Genomic DNA, 21383 nt, shown 5'->3' on the forward strand with positions numbered 1-21383 from the left:
TGGTGTTTAGCTCAAGTTTAACTTTTATATATGGAGTTGTGTTATTTACATACAACCTTAACCTTGGGGTATATCAAGTGTACACCAAACATATTAGGTGTGAGTTTTATATATATGAGACTCACATGAATTTCACACTCAACCCAATAAGTCTTGATGTGTTCTGGGTTTAAGTCAAGGTGACGTACAATAATTAACTTGTTCTGTTTGCTTTTGAGTTCTATTGAGTTCAATAGTTTTAAGGGAGGTTTGGAAAAGTTAAATGCAATATATATATATATTATAAATTGAGGTCCAGTGCACGAAAGGATTTTCGTCTATTTCGTCTATTTTAACCCAAGTGATGGTTGGAGGCCTTTTGAAGTGTTAATTTGAATTCTGCAATTACACTTCTTTTTTTTTCAAAGTAAAGAGGCAGAGAGGGCACTCAAAGTGGTTCCTATGGCTAGCAGGGGTGGGCACTAATTGGGTCGATGCGGTTTTGCTTGTTTTCTGAAACCCGGCCCGTAGTGATCACGTTTGATACATGGCTTTCGATACCCGTTATTTTTAATCTCATTCCATCGGATTTCGGATATCACAGGTTAGGGTAAATTCGAGGCGGGGTAATGTATTATAAAATTAACTCCAATAAAACATCCACAAAATATTTCTCTATAAACAGAGAGATAGTTCTACATGCATTGAATGACGGAAGTTGAGACTCCTAAAGATTGAAGATTGACGGACGATAGAAATCTTTATGAAGACATTGAATAACCCCATTTAAGAGAATCAAAGCCTTTGGAAGAAAAATATTATAATAATACCCATACGCTGGAACCATACATGAATAACAATAGGAGGTGAGAATTGTAAGCGCTCCCTAAAGTCCGATTGAATTATAACCTGACAACTCTATCAAGATATCAATAGAACCAAAGACAGCTAATACTAATACATATCCTATCACTTCAAAAATTACCTTGAGACCACCACTAATAATTTTTCTCACCCTCTTACAACTTCTTAGTTCTTCTACTTCTTTTAAAGACTCACTGTGAGTGAGAGTGAAACTTGCTGAGGAATTTAAGATTTATGGAGGCTAAAAAAGTATTTTATAATACTGAAAAAAAAAAAAAAAAAAATTAGTCTAGTCATGACAAGATTTGTATCCAAATATTGTACTCAAAAGTGATGTATTTTTCCAAGCACGTTCACAAGAAAACATGATTACTTTTAATTTTCTTTTGTAAAGTCATGCACATGGTTTGACGAATACTTAACAATCCCAACCACGTTTCTGATCAAGACAATCAACTTCTAAATGTGTGGCACAAAATTCAAACTCATCTGAATAAATCGTCATCACTTTATTTAAGATGATTAGTGTGTGTTTTATGCAACACATGCCTCTCAAGGCCGGTTCGATGGATTAAATTTTAAATTTTAAATTTTAAATATTAATTAAATTAAATTTATTTTAATGTTTCTATTATTTGTTTATTTAATATGTTAATTAGAACACTTTCTCTTATTTGTTAAATTTGTTTAATATTGGAGAAAAAATTATGCATATTAGAATTTCATAAATGTAAAAATTGGGCTTTTAAAAAGATTAAATAAATAAAAATTTTCAAGAATTTATAGACATTGAGATTTTTTATAAATGTGAATAATGAGACTTTCACTTTGTAATTATATTTTACTATAATTAAGAGCCTTAATTAGAAACTATTTATTAAATTTTTACCATATTAGTGGAGTGGGGCCACTTATGTTATATTATATATGAAATTACTCTCTCACTTTTCTTACGTGTTTTCCGTCCATTTTTCCAACAATATATATATATATATATATATATATATATATATATATATATATATATATATATATATTTTTTTTTTTTTCTCTATTAATAAGTAAAATTTAAAAAATCCTTAAAACGAAGAGGAAAAAAAAAAGAAAAAAAAGTCAGCCAAGACGACATCTGGCCAGTGGTGGGAGTGCGCCCCTTGGGGGTGGCCCGGGCCACCTCCATGGGTGGGGACAGTTCCTGATGGGATCAGCGAAGAGGAAGACTAAGACTCTAAGAGTGGTTGGCTGTGCTCAGATCTTCAGTAAAGGGTATATATGGCCATGATTTGAAGAAATGGAGGTTGAGAACAGAGGACTGAGATCTGAGATCTGGACGTTTAAAAAGTCTTTAGGATGAGGCTGTCTACAGGGATGAACAGAGGACAGATATCTAGATTTTCCACTCGATGCGGAAACCCAGAATGGACGCTTTTCGGCCGGATTTGTTAAGGCCCACTACGGTGGAGATGAAACCTGTCAACGATTGTGATCATCTTGATCAGATTCTACTCCATGCAAACCAGCTTTCTCTCTCTCCCTCCCTCCCTCCCCATGGGCAAGCTTTTTGCAAAATGGTGTTGTTTTGGACCTTTTTGGTTGGGTATTTGGATGTCCAAAACAGAGAGATTAAATTAGATGATGGCAAATATATTTTCTATTTTTCTGATGTAGTAGTCAAAATGCTTTTCTCTGTGGTGGCACTCCACTACTACTGCGGATGTTGGTGGAGATGATTGTTGGGTGAGATTTTTTATTTTTTTATTTATTGTTTTTTAATGCTCTATGTTTGTCGGCGTAAAATATTTTCTTGAAAATATTTTCGACATTTTTCGATGTTTAGTGGGGACAAAAATAAAGGTCAATAGAAATCATTTTAAGTTTCTCCAGAAAAGCTTTTTTAATTTTTGAAAATTGATTTACGGTTTTGAAAACGGTAAATCATTTTTCGAATTTAAACTTTTTAATTTTGCACGCATGTTTGTGAGAATTTGTTACTGCTGGGCATTTGTGTTTGTTGGTAGCTCGAATCTTCCGCCGAATGTCTCGAATTTTGGTATCTGATTGCCGTACCAGTCGGATTCCGGTGATGGTTAGTCGCCGGAATTCAGCGACGTTCGCCTGCCGTCACCGGATTCCGACGAATCAGATTCCGGCCAGTACAACTGGAGTCCAGCCGAAATTTGGCTAAATCGATTGAATTCCAGCTAGTACAGCCGGAGTCCGACCGGATTTGGCTAGATTTCTCTGACCATATTAGGCCAGATTCCGGCTGTATCTGACTGGATGTTGCCGGATTTTGTTTTTTGTGTAAGCCAAACACCGGAAAATATTTTCAAAAAAAAAAATATATATATATTTTTTTTCTTCTAAAAAATGATTTCGTCGAAAATATTTTACGACGATAATAATTTTACGTTGAAACAAACAGATAATAAGATTTTCTTTTTAAAATTTATTTTTTTTAGTTTAATGTATAACACAATAAAAAATATTATTTTAGGGTGATGTGGCAAAAATGTCGAGGTGGTACTAACGGATGTCGAAAAGTTAGACAAAAAACTCACGGATGGGCCTTTTTCAAATTCATGAAAAAATTAAGTAGTGGAAGTTGATTTTTTAAAGTGAAAGGGTGATTTCAAATCGCGCATTTACTTCAAAATTTATCACACATTTACCCTAAAATTTACTATAAACCATAAAATAATTTATTTCCATTTCACTTAGTGGTGTAATTTACAAATAAACAAGAAAACCCTGTTTGTATATATACCAGGCTGACATAAGTTTCTTTTTGTATTTTATTATGTTCTTTAAAATCTTATCATGTTAACAATGAAATACCATTGCTTCAAATGGTATATAGAATTCAATTTTAATCAAATCGTTGGCCTGCTCTACCTTCGTCTTTTTTTTTTCTTTTTTTTTTTTTTAAAAAAAATTAATTAATTAATTAATTATTTTTAATAAAGTGGTTTGGTGCAATCAGCAAACTTCTAAAGAAATGTCACGTATAACTGGGAATGCTTTTCTTCTGGGATTGAGATTTCTTTTTATTAACTAAGAATGCTTTTAAGAGTGTGTTTGGCTCAAAACGCTCTGACGTCTTTCTTACAGATGAGTTTGCCTTATTTGTGTTTTTTTAGCTTCTTTAATCGCATTGTACAATCTATTGAGAAGATCGGGTCACTTGTTTGTAGGAGTATAAATTCGGACCGGTTATAATAGCTCCAGGCACTAAACGGCTTCGGGTAACTGGGAAACCGAGTTGGTACTCAGAGCGGGAGCCGGGTATTAGTTTTCAAAACACAAGTTATAACCTGGTAACCGGCTCCAGGGTGTTTTAATATATTAAAATAGGCTAAAAATATATATATATATATATATATATATATTTTTAAAAATACTACCTGGTCCAAATAAACGGGGTACCGGTTTCAGAGCCGGTTATTGAAATCGGTTCCTGGTTATTACCTAATAATTGGAAACCCACTTTAGATTTACACCCCTACTTGTTTGACACATTTCCTATTTTTTGTAATTATTTCAACACTATTTTAGTTTGATTTAGATCTATTGTTAGGAACTCATCTCTTTTTCATTTATAAAATCGTTCACTTTTTCTTCCTTTTGAATCAAAAGTACGAAGGATTCTCTCATGTAATCAGTTTTATTACTCAATTAAAAAAAAAACCTACTCAAATATCTCAAAAATTTGCGCAGCTTAAAATACAAGACTTACTTATTCGACACGGAACAACCTTACAACCCTTCTCTTTTAGACCATAAAAATTTCTATAAAATTCAGAATCCTCCACCTTTCTCTCATGCATATAGAATTCCGTTTTTTTATTTTATTTTATTTTATTTAGTATATTCCAATTTTTACTGTTTTTTTTTTTTTTTGAAAGGTTCCAATTTTTACTTGACCCAATATAAAGTGTCCCTTAAAACCATTGGTGACGACATGACATCTACTCTAAACTTTGTCATCATTCAAATGGAGATATTATAAGGTACGCCAAAAGAGCCTCTCTTTGCTCTCTCACGACTCTCAGCTATATATTGACAAAAAAGCCAAGCTCTCTCTCTCTCTCTCTCTACCTCAACCTGCTTCGATCAGCGTATCCATGGAGTCACAAACAGAAGCAGCAGTTAACTTTGGAAGATCTATCATAGTGCCTAGTGTTCAGGAACTAGCCAAGGAACCCATCGCCCACATCCCCCCGCGATACGTGCGAGAAGATATGGACCATTCGATCGTCTCCGATGACCCATCCCTTCCGGCGGTGCCCGTCATCGATTTACAGAGATTGATTGTTGAAGATTCCATGAACTCTGAGTTGGAGAGTCTGCACTCTGCCTGCAAAGACTGGGGATTCTTCCAGGTATATATGTAAATGGCTCGACGGTTTGTCAATTGGATTGAGATTATTCTATTAAATGTTTATAGTGAAAATTATATTTTTTAAATTTGTTTTTTCCTTTTTTTTTTTAATTTGTTTTTCAAAAAGTTTTTTTTTTTTTTTTTTTTTTTTTTTTTTTTTAAGTTTTAATTTTTTTTTTTTTCTTTCAAATTTATAAGGACATTTTTTTAATGGAAAAAAATTTATGGTCATTTTTGTCTTTTTGTTGGTCTTTTAGGCAGACATTGATATGTTTTAATAGTTTGAAGGGGACATTGACATAACTAATAGTTTTGGGAGAACATTAACAATTGAGTGGTAGTTTGAGAAGGATATGCATACTTTTTTCAAATTATTTAAACTTTTATGTCATATATATATATTGTTTCTTATAGCTTTCCAAGAAAGGATTGATCACTCGATGCTTTTTAGGGACATGGGAAAGCCGACTCCCTCCTCAGAAGAGGAATGCTAGAGTATTTTTTGGTGTTCTCTTAGAATGGCATGCATGTAATTTTTTTGATTAAAAAATTATATCTATGCCATCCAAAAAGACATAGATGTAATTTTTTTTTAATTACATCTATACTATTTCAGGAGAATACCAGAAGAACACTAAGAGATGTTCTAGCATTTTTCTCCTAAAAAACCATTGGACATTAAATCAAATTCAAGAGTTTCGGTTCATTAATTATTTACTATATTTTATTTTTTAATGATCAATATTATTATCCTCAAGTTAGATTATGTTTTTTTTTTTTTTTTTTTTTAAGAGAAAGTTAAACTTTCATTAGAACACGAAGAAGGGTATATAAACCACCATAAAGGTGTACATAACCACCACAAGGGTGTACAAATTACACCATCACAAAGGTGTGCACTCAACCTAGACAGAACTCAGGCAAATATAGACAGATTGCTATACATAAAATCTAGCTAACCAGAATGATGCTTCTGCGTTAACATATAACTTTGCTTGATCAAGGAGTCAGTTACACATTATGAGCTAAAAGCACTGATCAGGTTAATAACCACAAAGCAACCTGTCAACTGAAAGACAAACAAACAAACAAAACAAGAAAACCCACATAGAAACTGCCCTCCGGAAAAACCTGGTGCCGGTGCCACATGTGCCGCCTCAGAACAGCCCCACAATAGACTTTCACCAACATCCTCCGATCGCCACCAACCATAGCCTAAAAGAACGGAGCGTGGTCAACCACACGTGGTCCTAGGTGAAAAAACACCCAGGCGCGTGGTCACCGTACCTCAACACCGTCGTAGCAGTCGGATCTCGGACTAGAAGACGGCGGCGAACACAGCTGGAAGGTGCATGTCAAGCAGAAGATGGTGGAAAAGCGCAGATCGGGCCTTCAAAAATTGTGGAAAATGAAGAACACGAACAAACTCCATTGTCGACATGCTGGGACGGCCCTTCTCCATCAAGTACCTCACGAGCAAGCTTTCTTGTCAAAACAAAGAAACAAGAAAACAACATAGCCTAAACGGACTATGAGAAACAAACACCCACAACCGAATCTAACCGGGGGGACAAAAACTCCACAACCTTAGTGGTTGGGAGACTCAATCCTCTACAAGGAAAACTCTAGGGAGGGAACAAAAGCCCCTTGGTCCAAAGAGACTAAGGGGAAAAGCAGAGCCGAGGGAGGGAGGCTTTCACTGGCACCAATCGGTCACTTGGGGGACTCTCTAGATTATGCATATGTTACCACACTATAGTTCTATGATTCTATCTACTAGGGGAAAATGCAGGCAGACAAACCACCCGCATCTCTTATTCGTAATTCACTATTTGCATATACAAATGTAAATGTAATTATCAAAGATCACAATCCACATATAAAGATGCGGATAGCGGTTTTATGGTATGTGGATGCAATTATTTCTATATATATATATATCTACTAAAAGCACTTTTGAAGCTTTTTAGCACAATTTCAAACATGCCTTTAGTCAATCTTGATTTACTTTGAGTTCGGTCACTCTCTTATGTGTGACATAACCTAACGCCTTTATATTTGTCCATATTTTTGGAATTGTTGCTAATAATGAGAATACTAATTAAATAATTAAATCAACCCTTTTTTATCAACTTTTTTTTTTTTGAGATTATTTTTTATCAACTTAAACTTTGGGATAATTTATTATGTAACATGGTATCAAAGCAAAGGTTTTGAGTTTAAACCTTGTCTCTGTCATTTACCTTTCATTTCAATTAAATATTTTACGTGTTGAGCCTCAATTATTAAGACAAAAATTGAGTTCATACATGAGAGGAAGTGTTATTCACATAAAACGATAGGTGTTCGCAATAAACTTATAATTGTTAGCAGAAATGACAAGAAATTTGGAAGAAAATTAATTTTTTTTTTTTTTTGCAAATAAAATTGTCAAACAAGTGCTCTGCCTATGCTTCCATTGTCGTAGTATTGAAGTCTAGCTCGCCTACTTTTGAAGACGTAGCTTTTGCAGAGCTTTCTCTCAGAGCTCTCCAAAAAACCTCTCCAGAGTCAGTCTGTTTGCCGGGGGAGGGGGCCATAGCGCCCCCTCCTCCCGGCCTTTGCTTTGTCCTCTTAGCCCCTTGGGGCTCTAGAGGTTTTGTTTCCTCCCTGGGTTGGTCCAGTGGAGGCTAGAGTCTCCCAACCAATAGGGTTGTGGAGTTTTGTCCCACGGACTTGTTCCGGTGGTGGTTTTAGTCCCCTAGCCGTTTGGTCTATGGTGGTTGTTTTCTTTTTCTGTTTTCTTGTTTTTGCTTTGCTTGGCAGGTACACCCTTTCTGAGGCCCCTGAAGCGGTGGAGCCTCCGTCGGTGCCGCCGGTGGGTAGATCTGGTAGGGGCTTTACTTTTCAATATTCTTTGGTGCCAGATCTGCTCTGTTCCGCTTATGTGCTGACGACACGCGCCCCCCAGTCGCTCCCGTCGTCGTCCTCTGTTCCTTTCACCGTTTTCTCCGGCCGAGACGCTCACTGGTCACCGGCGCGTGGTATGCACTCGCCTGGGGTTTTCCTCCCTTCGACTGCGCGTGTGTGCCACAGCTGCATCTTTTGCCGGTTCTGGTTGGAGCCGAGGACTTCTGGCGTTTCTTCCACTGCTGCGGCTCTCCTGTCTTTGGCGCGTGTTTCTCACGCGCCGGCGCCGGTGACGGCGCGTGTGCTCCACGCGCCGCCGACGGTGCTCCTTCCGACGTCAGCTTCTGGTTTTGGGTGTTTTTACCTGTTCTTGATCTCTGCTTGTATTTGGCTATTGCTCTGTACTTAATCTAATCTAGTCATAGCTTTTCTGCACAGACTGTTTGTGACCGATTCCATAGTGCAAGTAATGTTGGGTCCTCCGTCAACGCATAGGCACCTTTCTGTTGGCTAGGTTTATCTGTAGCAATTAGTCATAGCTTTATGGGGTATTTGGCTTGGGATCTCTGTATTGTTTTGAGTCCTGTAATGTTCTGAGTTTTTCTCAGTATGATTGTAACTTTGTTTACCCCCTTGAATGGATTAATTGACATTCTCTTCAAAAAAAGAAGTCTAGCTCATATATTTCAACCTGTAAGCACAATAGTTCTTATATTGTTAAGAACAGGTTACAAACCATGGAGTTAGTACTTCTTTGCTGGAAGAATTCAAGACAGAAATTGACAACCTTTTCAACCTCCCCTATGAAGAAAAGAAGAAGCTTTGGCAACAGCCAGACAATAAGGAGGGCTTTGGACAGCTCTTTGTGGTTTCAGAGGACCAGAAGCTAGACTGGTCGGACATGTTCTATGTAACTACTCTTCCACTCAATCTAAGGAAGGGTGAGCTATTTGACAAGCTTCCTCCAAAGCTCAGGTTTCTCCCTACCTCCATTTGATTTCATTTCCGTTATTAAATTTACTATTTCCTATCACTTTAAGCTTTCGAGACACATGGTGACTTAATACGGTATCAGTGCATAGAGCTTGAGTTTGAACTTGATCTCCTTCATTCACATCCCATTTAAATTAAGTAGTCAACGTGCTATGCCCCACTTATTAAGTAAGAGTTTAAGCCCACACATGATGAGTAGTATTAATCTCGTGAGAGTTTAAGCCAACATGTGAGGAGGAGTATTAGATTATAAATTAAATAATTAAATGGAAAAACTTCACTTACCACCTCTGATCTTTCATCACTTTTGCAATCATACCCATAAATTTTAAAAAGTGTCAATTTAGTGTGTTCATTATTCAATTTTTTTCAATTTCACCAATTTGTTAGAATTTTCCATTAAACCTTAAATGAAGGTGTCAAAATTCTTAAAATACCACTTTTTTTTTTTTTTTTTTTTTTTTTTTTTTTTTAGGAAAAAAAGAAAAAGAAAATTGCTAAGATTTAGGCTTTGGTTAGGATTTAATGAAAATTGCAAAAATACACATGCCTAAATCTTTGAAATTTCTCTAATTAAATTCATCAATTCCTATCTACACAGTTTAAGTCACATTTCAATTAAAATATTGTACGTGTTGAGCCAAACTCCTTACATGTAAATGAAGTGTTAAAATATTAATTAAATAATTAAATTTACTTTTTCTTATCGACTTAACCTTCTTAAAAAAAAAAAAAAGTTACAATTAAGAAACGCATTTGTACTGCAGAATTAACCTGCAAGCTTACTCTGTCGAGGTGAAAAAGCTGGCCATGGCAATCTTAGGTCACATGGCTAAAGCTTTGAAGATGGATGGTGAGGAAATGGTAGAAATTTTTAGTGATGGATATCAGTCAATGAGAATGAATTACTATCCTCCATGCCCTGAACCCAATAAGACCATTGGCTTCGCTCCTCATTCTGATGCCGATGCTCTGACAATTCTCTATCAGCTCAAATGCTCAATGAAACAGAAGGCCTGCAAATCCGAAAGGATGGGAGATGGGTTCCCGTTAAGCCTCTTCCAAATGCTTTTGTAGTCAATGTTGGAGATATTATTGAGGTGCTCCTTCACTTTGATCTAAATTGGTTCGTTTGGATTTATGATTTTAAAAAGTGTGATTTGAAAATGTGATTTTTAAAAAACGCAGTTAGGGTGCGTTTGACACTGCGATTTCTTAGATAAAAAGTGCGATTTTAGACCAAATAGCATAAAATTGCTTGTTTGGAATTACGTTTTAAAAAAAATTGCTATTTGAAACCATAGAAAATATGTATTTTCAAATCGTAGGCAATAATGTGTTTTTTTTAAAACGCACAAATTTTAAAGCTAAACTACTCTTTTGCCAAGCACTTAACTTGGTTTTTAAAAGATTACGTTTTCAAATAGTACATTTTAAAATCGTTATTTTTGAACCGCAAACCCAAACGGACCCTTAAGCGTCAAGTAAAATTGCAGTTTACCTTTTAAAATTATATGTTTTTAAAACGAACTCATTGCTTGTGATTTGAAAACTCAAATTGTTTTACATTTTCAAATTGCAATTAACGCATTCTCAAACGATACATTTTCTTCAATTTTGTTTAAAACTGAACTTTTAGTATATGAAATCGTAGTACCAAACACACACTCATAGAATAGCTTAAACTCAATTTCTGTTGCCAAAAGAGAAGAATAATCTATGAAACTTCAAGGATTGTTAGGCTATAAATGAGTTGCCAGAATATGTGACCAAATTTCTTGTTCTCCCTGCAGATTTTAAGCAATGGGATTTATAGGAGCATTGAGCATAGGGCAACAGTAAACTCAGGAAAAGAGAGGCTCTCCATTGCTACATTTCATAGTTCCAAACTAGACTCAGAAGTGGGCCCTGCAACCAGCCTTATTGCCCCTCATAACCCAGCAATCTTTAGGAAAGTTCCTTTCGAGAAGTACATTAAGGACTTTCTTGATCGAAAACTGAATGGAAAGTCATACCTTGATTCCATGAGAATAGAAAATGGTGAGGGCAAAGCATGTTGAATATTGTATCAGCAAAAGAAATTAAGCAGGGGTTGATCGAGTAGCCACAAAGGTGAGGTTGCAAGAGTTTAGTTCTCTACTCTGTATGTTCTATCATTAGGAGTGAATTTCAGTGAACTTTATTTATACTTTAGAGCAATAAACTCAGTAATTTCTTTAATATGATCCTATTAATATTTGTGTATAAATCTAAAATAGGAAAATAAAATCGGAAGCAAAAGAAAGAAAAGAAAAAAGACAAAATTACAGATGGTTCGGTGTTAGACACTTACGTTCACAACTACTAATTAGCCTTAAGAGCTACATTGTACTCAATAACTTGATGATTTACAATACATAGGTATCTATTTATAGCTGAATAAATCGACTTATTGCAAATAAACCTAAATCTACTTATACAAAAAAAACGTAAATCGGCCTAAACTAAAAAATATAAATTAATAATATTATATTCAAAACATATTTGAAATAGATTCTAACAATACTTAAGAAAAATAAACACAGCAATTTCTTTAATGATCCCATTCTTTATCATCCTGTTTGATACACCACGTAAAAAGCATCTTCCAAATCCTGTCATTTAACACCATCATGTGGTGGTCAGGACAGGAGCGGAGCCACAGGGTTCCACATCTTCAATTAAAACATATGGAGGGCTCTCTGTTTCCGCTAACCAGTCATTGCTGTGGCCTCCACTTTCACTTATTGCGACGGAAAAACTGTGAAAAATTACTTCTTATTTTTTATATTTTATCACTTTCGTAATATTATACTTATAAACTTGAAAAAAAAAAAATGTCAATTTAGTGTATCAATCTTTCAATTTTTTATTTTTTATTTTTTTTTTCAATTTCATTTCTCTATTAGAATTTTTCGTTAAATCCTAACGGAAGGGTGTCAACATTCTTAAAATACCCCATTTTTTTTAAGAAAAAAAAAAAGAGAAAAAAATTGCAAAGATTTAGGCGTTAGTTAGGATTTAACGGAATTTACGAAAATACCCATGCCTAAATCTTTTGATTTTTCTTTTCTTTTTTCTTTTTATTACAAAAAACAGTGGCAACGAACTTTCACTCTTTTTGACATAAGGTACCTGAACTTCAAAACGTCTCAAGCGAGGGTGTCTATTTTTCAAAACGTTTCAATAACAGGTCATCTGTTAGGATTTGCTGTTAAATCCTATCAAAATTTCCAAAATACCCTTTTTTTTTTTGACAAAAAAAAAATGCTAGGATTTAGGTATTGGTCAGAATTTAATAAAATTTGCAAAAATACCAATGCCTGAAACTTTGAAAAATTTTATAATTTCTTTTTTTAAAAAATAAACACAGGGGTATTTTAAAAATTTTGGCAAGACTTAACGGAAAATTCTAACGGAGGACTTGTTATTGAGACGTATTGAAAAATAAATACTATAGTTTGAAATGTTTTGAAGTTCAGATACCTTATGTCAAAAAGACTTTTTCCAGTAAAAATGGCGACTTTTCTAGCAAGATAGTGAGAGGAGGGGACCGGGTTGCAGAAGATTCTCGAATCCCTTGTTTGAATTGTTTTTTGGCTTATTTTGTGAAATAGCAGTGCGAGACGCGAGATCCACATTTTTTTAACATAAAAATAAAGCCACGTATGCAAATGTGGGATTCTAGTAGGATCCCAGTGAGTACCCAAGCATATACACCCATTGTCCCTTTATCAGACACCAAGAAATTGTAAGGTCTCAGAGCACAAAGTATGACACTCATACAATGGATTACGTGCACACCCTGTTTTTGTTGTTTTAAGTTTTAATTGTAATAGTTTCTGATGTACTTATAAAATAAAAAAGAATTTAAAATGTCCCTTGAAACCATTGGTGACCACATGACATCTACTCTAAACTTTGTCATCATTCAAATGGAGATATTATTATAAGGTACGCCAAAAGAGCCTCTCTTTGCTCTCTCACGACTCTCAGCTATATATTGACAAAAAAGCCAAGCTCTCTCTCTCTCTCTCTCTCTCTCTACCTCAACCTGCTTCGATCAGCGTATCCATGGAGTCACAAACAGAAGCAGCAGTTAACTTTGGAAGATCTATCATAGTGCCTAGTGTTCAGGAACTAGCCAAGGAACCCATCGCCCACATCCCCCCGCGATACGTGCGAGAAGATAAGGACCGTTCGATCGTCTCCGATCAGCCATCCCTTCCGGCGGTGCCCGTCATCAATTTACAGAGATTGGTTGTTGAAGATTCCATGAACTCTGAGTTGGAGAGGCTGCACTCTGCCTGCAAAGACTGGGGATTCTTCCAGGTATATATATATATATATGTAAATGGTTCGACGGATTGTCAATTGGATTGAGATTATTCTATTATATGTTTATAATGTATTAAAAACAAAAATATTATATTAATAAATAATGTATAATACAAAACACTTCAAACTAATTTTACTTTTATGTCAAAAAATTCAGAATTATTTGGAAAAAATACATATAACTTTCTCAAATCACAACTTTATTGTTAATGTCTCTCTTAATGACAAAAATACATTTTATAAATTATTAAAATAAAATAAAAAACCTAAAAAAAATATAAAATAACAAAAAGGTATAAAAAAAACTAAAAACAAAAAAGATTAAAAAAATCATTTTTGTTTTTTATTTTTTAATTTTTTTTACTATAATTTTCAGTTATTTTTTCGATTGTTTTTTTTTTGATTATTTTTTTGTTTTTTTTTTTGTTTTTTAATTTTTTTTTAAATTTGTTTTATATATATATATATACATTTTCGAATTTATAAGGATATTTTTGTCTTACTGAAAAAAATTTATAGTCATTTTTGTCTTTTTGTTGATTTTAAGGGGGGTATTGACATGTTTTTGATAATTTAAGGGAAATATTGAAATAATTGATAATTTAGAAGGACATTAACAATTGAATGGTAGTTTAACGAAATATTTATATTTTTTTTCAAATTATTTGGACTTTTATATCATAATTTTATTTTATTATTTTCATATAGCTTTCGTAGAAAACACTGATCACTCGAGTGCTTTTTATGGACATGGGAAAGCTCAAAGCTCCCTCCCTCCTCAGAAACCATTGGACATTAAATCAAATTCAAGAGTTTCGGTTCATTAATTATTTACTATATTTTATTTTTTAATGATCAATATTAGTATCCAGAAGTTAGATTATGCATATGTTATCACACTATAGTTCTATCTACAAGGGGTGAAATATGAGCCGATAATAACTACCCACATATACTATTTGCAACTCGTTATTTGCATATGCCAATGTAAATGCGATTAGTAAATATCACTATCTACATATGAGGATACAGATAACGGTTTTGTGGTATGCAGATTCGCATCCGCATACCCTTTCTATATATATATATATAGACACACACACTAATTCAAAGTGCTTTTTAAGATTCTTAATTAACATAATCTCGAACATGTCCTTAGTCAATCTTGATTCACTCACCTAACGCCATTATATTGCAATATTTTCGGAATTGTTGCTAATAATGAGAATACTAATTAAATAATTAAACCAACCCTTTTTTATCAACTTTTTTTTTTTTTTTTTTTTTGGGAGAGCCTTTTCCATCTACTTAAGCTTTGGGATAATGTGTAATGTAACATGGTATCAGAGTAAAGGTATTGAGTTTAAACCTTGTCTTTGTTATTCACCTCTCATTTCAATTAAATATTTCACATGTTGAACCTCAATTATTAAAACAAAATTTGAGCTCATACGTGAGGGGAAGTGTTATTCACATAAAACGATAAATATTCGCAATAAACTTATAGTTGTTAGCAGAAATGACTAGAATTTTGGAAGAAAATTAATTAATTATTATTATTATTTTTGGCAAATAAAATTGTCAGCAAGTGCTCTACCTATGCTTCCATTGTTGTAGTATTGAAGTCTAGCTCAAATATTTCAACCTGTGAGGACAATAGTTCTTATATTGTTATAACAGGTTACAAACCATGGAGTTAGTACTTCTTTGCTGGAAGAATTCAAGACAGAAATTGACAACTTTTTCAAACTCCCCTACGAAGAAAAGAAGAAGCTTTGGCAACAGCCAGACAATCAGGAGGGATTTGGACAGCTCTTTGTGGTTTCAGAGGACCAGAAGCTAGACTGGTCGGACATGTTCTATGTAACTACTCTTCCACTCAATCTAAGGGAGGGTGAGCTATTTGACAAGCTTCCTCCAAAGCTCAGGTTTCTTCCTACCTCCATTTGATTTTATTTCTGTTATTAAATTTACTATTTTCTATCACTTTAAGTTTTCGGGACACATGGTGATTTAATACGGTATCAGTGCATAGAGCTTGAGTTTGAACTTGATCTCCTTCATTCACATCCCATTTAAATTAAGTATTCAACGTGCTATGCCCCACTTTTTAAGTGAGAGTTTAAGCTCACACATGATGAGTAGTGTTAATCTTATGAGAGTTTAAGCCAACATGTATGGAGGAGTATTAGATTATAAATTAAATAATTAAATGGGAAAACTTCACTTACCACCTCTGATCTTTCATCACTTTTGCAATCATACCCATAAATTTTAAAAAGTGTCAATTTAGTGTATTCATCATTCATTTTTTTTTTTAATTTCACCAATTTGTTAAAATTTTCCATTAAACCTTAAATGAAGGTGTCAAAATTCTTAAAATATCACTTTTTTTTTTTAAGGAAAAAAAGAAAAAGAAAATTGCTAAGATTTAGGCTTTGGTTAGGATTTAATGAAAATTGCAAAAATACCCATGCCTAAATATTTGAAATTTCTCTAATTAAATTTACCAATTCCTATCTACACATGTTAACTCACATTTCAATTAAAATATTGTACGTATTGAGCCAAACTCCTTACATGTAAATAAAATGTTAAAGTATTAATTAAATAATTAAATTAACTTTTTCCTATCGACTTAACCTTAAAAAAGAAAAAAAAAAAAAGTGACAATTAAGGAACGCATTTGTGCTGCAGAATTAACCTGCAAGCTTACTCTATCGAGGTGAAAAAGCTGGCCATGGCAATCTTAGGTCACATGGCTAAAGCTTTGAAGATGGATGCTGAGGAAATGGAAGACCTTTTTAGTGATGGAATTCAGTCAATGAGAATGAATTACTATCCTCCATGCCCTGAACCCAATAAAACCATTGGCTTCTCACCTCATTCTGATGCTGATGCTCTGACAATTCTCTATCAGCTCAATGAAACAGAAGGCCTGCAAATCCGAAAGGATGGGAGATGGGTTCCCGTTAAACCTCTTCCAAATGCTTTTGTAGTCAATGTTGGAGATATTATGGAGGTGCTCCTTCACTTTGATCTAAATTGGTTCGTTTGGGTTTATGATTTTAAAAAGTGTGATTTGAAAATGTGATTTTTAAAAAATGCAGTTAGGGTGCGTTTGACACTGCGATTTCTTAGATAAAAAGTGCGATTTTAGACCTAATAGCATAAAATTGCTTGTTTGGAATTACGTTTTAAAAAAAAAAAATTGCTATTTGAAACCATAGAAAATATGTATTTTCAAATCGTAGGCAATAAGGTGTTTTTTTTTTAAAATGCACAAATTTTAAAGCTAAACTACTCTTTTGATAAGCACTTAACTGCGTTTTTAAAAGATTACGTTTTCAAATAGTACATTTTAAAATCATTATTTTTGAACTGCAAACCCAAACGGACCCTTAAGCGTTAAGTAAAATTACAGGTTAACTTTTAAAATTATATATTTTTAAAACGAACCCATTGCTTACGATTTGAAAACTCAAATTGTTTTACATTTTCAAATTGCAATTAACGTATTTTCAAACGATACATTTTCTGCAATTTTGTTTAAAACTGAACTTTAAGTATATGAAATCGTAGTACCAAACACACACCAATAGAATAGCTTAAACTCAATTTCTGTTGCCAAAAGAGAAGAATAATCTATGAAACTTCGAGGATTGTTAGGCTATAAATGAGTTGCCAGAATATTGTCACCAAATTTCTTGTTTTCCCTGCAGATTTTAAGCAATGGGATTTATAGGAGCATTGAGCATAGGGCAACAGTAAACTCAGGAAAAGAGAGGCTCTCCATTGCTACATTTCATAGTTCCAAACTAGACTCAGAAGTGGGCCCTGCAACCAGCCTTATTGCCCCTCATAACCCAGCAATCTTTAGGAAAGTTCCTTTCGAGAAGTACATTAAGGACTTTTTTGATCGAAAACTGAAAGGAAAGTCATACCTTGATTTCATGAGAATAGAAAATGGTGAGGGCAAAGCATGTTGAATATTGTATCAGCAAAAGAAATTGAGTAGCCACAAAGGTGAGGTTGCAAGAGTTTAGTTCTTTACTCTGCATGTTCTATCATGAGGAGCGAATTTCAGTGAACTTTTTTTATACTTTAGAACAATAAACACAGCAATTTCTTTAATAGTCTCGTTCTTTATATATTATGATCCTCTTAATATTTGTGTAGAAATCTAAAATACGAGAATAAAAGCGGAAGAAAAAGAGAAAAAAAAAAAAAAAAAAAAAAAAGAATTACAAGTGGTTCGGTATCAGATACTTACGTCCACAACTACGAATTAGCCTTAAAGACTACATTGTGCTCAATAACTTGATGATTTACAATAGATAGGTCCCTATTTATAGTTGAATAAGTCGACTTGTACAAGTAAACCTAAATCGACTTATATAAAAAAATACAAATTGACATAGACTAAAAAATATAAATCAATAATATTATATTAAAAACATAAAATATAGTCTAACAATACTTAAGAAAAATACACCACTGGTTTTCGGCCATGGGAAGAAGCTTCAAGCTTCCCTCCCCCATCTTTTTGTACCAACCGCCTCTTCGGAGGCTCCTCTTCTCTTCCAAACAATGAGCTCACCGGTAGTCTCATTTTTTCACCGTGTTTTGTGCGATTTTTGAGAGGGTTGTTAAGTTGAAATTTTTGGATCTAGATCTACGCTTCCCTCTCCATTATCTCAAAACACGGGCCTCACCATTGGGTTCGCCGGACTCCTCTGAGTCTTCCGCTGGCCAGCGTGCCCCCAACCGACCTTGACACACCGGTGCGTGGCTTGCATGTGGCAGGATCTGTTCTGGCACTTGGCGGTCACACCCCACCTCCCCGTCTTCCACCCACCTCGGTTGGCAGCGTCTTTTGGTGGATTCGACGTTTTCTTGATAGCGGCACCCCCTCCCTTCCCCTGACCGAATCTCTGTTGTTAAGTTTTATTATTGTCTTGTTTTTTGCTTTTTTAGGTTAGATCTCGCAATTTGCATGTTGCATGTACAAGGATTGCTGGTTTTTATGGCTTTTTTAGCTTAGATTTCTCATCTCTTAGTTTTTTTAGTGAACTTCATTGTAAAGAAAAGTTCTTTATTATTGTACTTGTTATCATTGTATTTGTTTTGGTAACTGCTTCCAAGTCAATTTCTGGCTTTGTGTTTAGAGGGTCTTTTTAGAAAGTCTTTCAATGTACTGCAAGGATTTCTGTTTAAATGAAGTTAAAATTTCTGTAAAAAAAAAAAAAAAAAAAAAAAAAAAAAAAAAAGGAAAAAAGAAAAATACACCACGTAAAAAGCATCTTCCAAATCCTGTCATTTAACACCAACATGGGGTGGACAGGACACTAGGACAGGAGCCACAGGAGTCCATATCTTCAATTAAAACATATGGAGGGCTCTCTGTCCGAGCCGGAACTCTCTTGTCCAGACATCCTATTTAAGCAGGTGGACTCTAAATAATGTTTGGAAAACACTTATTTGTTTGGAAAACCCTTTCACGGCCTCTGTTCAATAACAAGGAATAAGAATATTCAATCGTAATGAATTCCGATCCTAAAAGAATATGGGGTTGGGCTATCATATCAACTAATTTTTTTGTTTTTTGTTTTTTGTTTTTTAAATTCAAAGTGGGTCAAAGAATGGGGCCCATCATATGGTGCCGTGGGTATAAAAAAGTGAAAAAATTATAATTTAGCCCATAAAATTGCCGGTTGTTTTGTAAATAGTCTTAAGAATTATTAACGTTTGGACTTTGGCCCTCCAAACTACCAAATAGTTTGAAAAATGCTAATTTTGTCGAAATATGTCTGTAATACCGATGTCACATATCATTTTTCAATTTTAAAAAAATAATAATAAATTTTTAAAAAAAAATAAATAAATAAAATTAAGAAACTGAAAAAAGCTGTTTTTTTTTAATTTTCTTAAAAACAATTAAAAAATAAATAAATTTTTAATTTTTTTAATTGAAAAATGACACGTGATAGGGGTATTTTAGGAATATTTCGACAAAGTTAGCCTTTTTGAAATGTTTTGATAGTTTGAGGGGTAAAGGTTTAGGCGTTGGTAGTTCGTGAGGCTACTTGCAAAACGGTTGGCAATTTAGATGGCTAAACTGTAATTTTCCCTAAAAAAAACTAATAATTTCGTCAATGGCAAAATTTCATATGATACTCGGTGCTATAAGCAGATAGAATTTCTTATTACATCACAGTTTTACTGGATATTGTTTTGCTTTCCATTGAAAAAGTCGGAAATAAGAAGAATGACACTGAAAACTTTCTTGTGGTTTCCCACTGCAAATCAAATCACACGGATTAAGATTCTCTCAAATTATTTGTCAGAATTTGAGAGAATTTGAACAGATAATTGTAGGAGACCATTTATGAAACTCGACTGACCGGATAAGTAGTTGAACAGCCCAATTTTTATTTGGTCAGGTGACGGGTCCAATAAGTGGTCTCTCACAATCACTTGCTCCAATTTTCTCAAATTCGAGCAAATAATTTGAAAAAAATCCTATTCCACAATACCAAAATAAAAGCAAAAACTTCTCACCCACACATATCCCCACAAACAAGCCAACCCAATCGATCACCCAAACCAAAACCCTAAACAAATTATTGAACTTTACCACAAGCACTTCTTTCTCATCTAAAGTCAGTGACTCAGTGCACCAAAAGACAACACAAACCCAAATTGATCTTCCAAAATCTCTTTTTGGCTTTGAACCAATAATAGCTTCATTTTATGCTGCTAATATTTATCTTACCTGAAATTTTCCAAGAACTCAACAATATGTAGTTTGATTTCATTCACATCTCTCAAAATAATTTCAGAGATGTAATTTGAAACAATGCGAAGAGAATTTAGTCATCTGTTAAAAAAAAAAACCAAGTTAACCAACATGTATATTACGAATAGTAAAATCTCAATCTCAATTTTCTACTTCTATTACGACCCAATTTCAGTGAAGTGAGAAAGGATCAAATCCTAACTAAAGCTTCAATAATGGATCTCAATCTTGGGTTTCTCCAAATGAATCAATATATACCTTTATATCTATCATGTTCAACACTTTCTATTACTTATCAAAAAAAAAATATGTTCAACAATTTGTTTTTACTAAAACCGCTTTTCATATCAAATTTTGAAAAAAATTGATACTAGATATAAACTAGGTAATAAATCTCTTGTATTGGAATCAAATATCTTATCCTCTCTCTCTCTCTCCAGCTTCTATAAGGTATTAAAAAGTACTGCATAGATGCTGTAGTTTAAAACTACAACGTTTTGTACTTACTCCTAATGTAAAGTAAACTACCACATGACTTAAAAGAGGACGACACCGTTTACAAAACCAGAAAACCAACCAAAACATGTTCTATGAAATCACACAAAAATAGGGATTTTTGACAAGATTGATGGGATAATATCAGGGATTCCAGAACTAGAGAACCAACCGTTTGGCATTATGATAGTCGAATCTAACATAAACAAGATATGGCTTTCTAGCTACTAAATGTAACGATCTTTTGAGTATGAGAAACACAACATCTTTCTTCAATGAAATTGAAGAGAAAACCTCCCAAAATATGAACACGTGCATTTATTCAAGCAAAAATTTTGAAAAGTACCTATAATAACATCTTCCTGTACTTCTAGGTTCTCTCTGTCAAGCCTGAACAACAAAGATCTGGATCTTCTTCTTCTCTGGGGCAGAGCAAGAACAACGGTGGTCGATGACTCGATGGCTTCGTTCTGAGCGGAGGCGCCAGCGTCGATGATATTCTCTGTTGATTCAGGCTTCGACGTCGACAAGAGAGAGAGAAAATGGGATACCTTTGCAATCATTTTTCAAGTCATTGATGCTGTTAGTCATGTTAGTAAACGGTGCTGTTAGTGAAGTTAGTAAACG

At 34.0% G+C, this 21383-nt stretch overlaps 1 protein-coding gene and 1 pseudogene across 1 annotated transcript; both read left to right on the plus strand.

Annotated features, from left to right (window-relative positions):
* Positions 1 to 4891: 4891 nt before the first annotated feature.
* LOC133880332 (protein SRG1-like) lies at positions 4892 to 11326 on the plus strand (annotated as a pseudogene).
* A 1782-nt stretch (positions 11327 to 13108) lies between these two features.
* On the plus strand, positions 13109 to 17596 carry LOC133879918 (protein SRG1-like). The gene is made up of 4 exons (XM_062318733.1): positions 13109 to 13456; positions 15143 to 15390; positions 16160 to 16484; positions 17185 to 17596. Exons 1-4 carry the CDS (start codon positions 13199 to 13201, stop codon positions 17449 to 17451), a joined length of 1098 nt encoding a protein of 365 aa, XP_062174717.1. The 5' UTR covers positions 13109 to 13198; the 3' UTR covers positions 17452 to 17596.
* The last annotated feature ends 3787 nt before the right edge of the window (positions 17597 to 21383 follow it).

The sequence above is a fragment of the Alnus glutinosa genome, chromosome 10 (genome assembly GCF_958979055.1).
Source record: "Alnus glutinosa chromosome 10, dhAlnGlut1.1, whole genome shotgun sequence".
NCBI classification, from domain to species: Eukaryota; Viridiplantae; Streptophyta; class Magnoliopsida; order Fagales; family Betulaceae; genus Alnus; species Alnus glutinosa.

Coding starts and splice junctions, on each gene's coding strand:
- LOC133879918 (XM_062318733.1), top strand. CDS start 13,199: ATGGAGTCACAAACAGAAGCAGCAGTTAACTTTGGAAGATCTATCATA. Junction 13,457..15,142: donor AAGACTGGGGATTCTTCCAG/GTATATATATAT, acceptor TTGTTATAACAG/GTTACAAACCATGGAGTTAG. Junction 15,391..16,159: donor AAGCTTCCTCCAAAGCTCAG/GTTTCTTCCTAC, acceptor TTTGTGCTGCAG/AATTAACCTGCAAGCTTACT.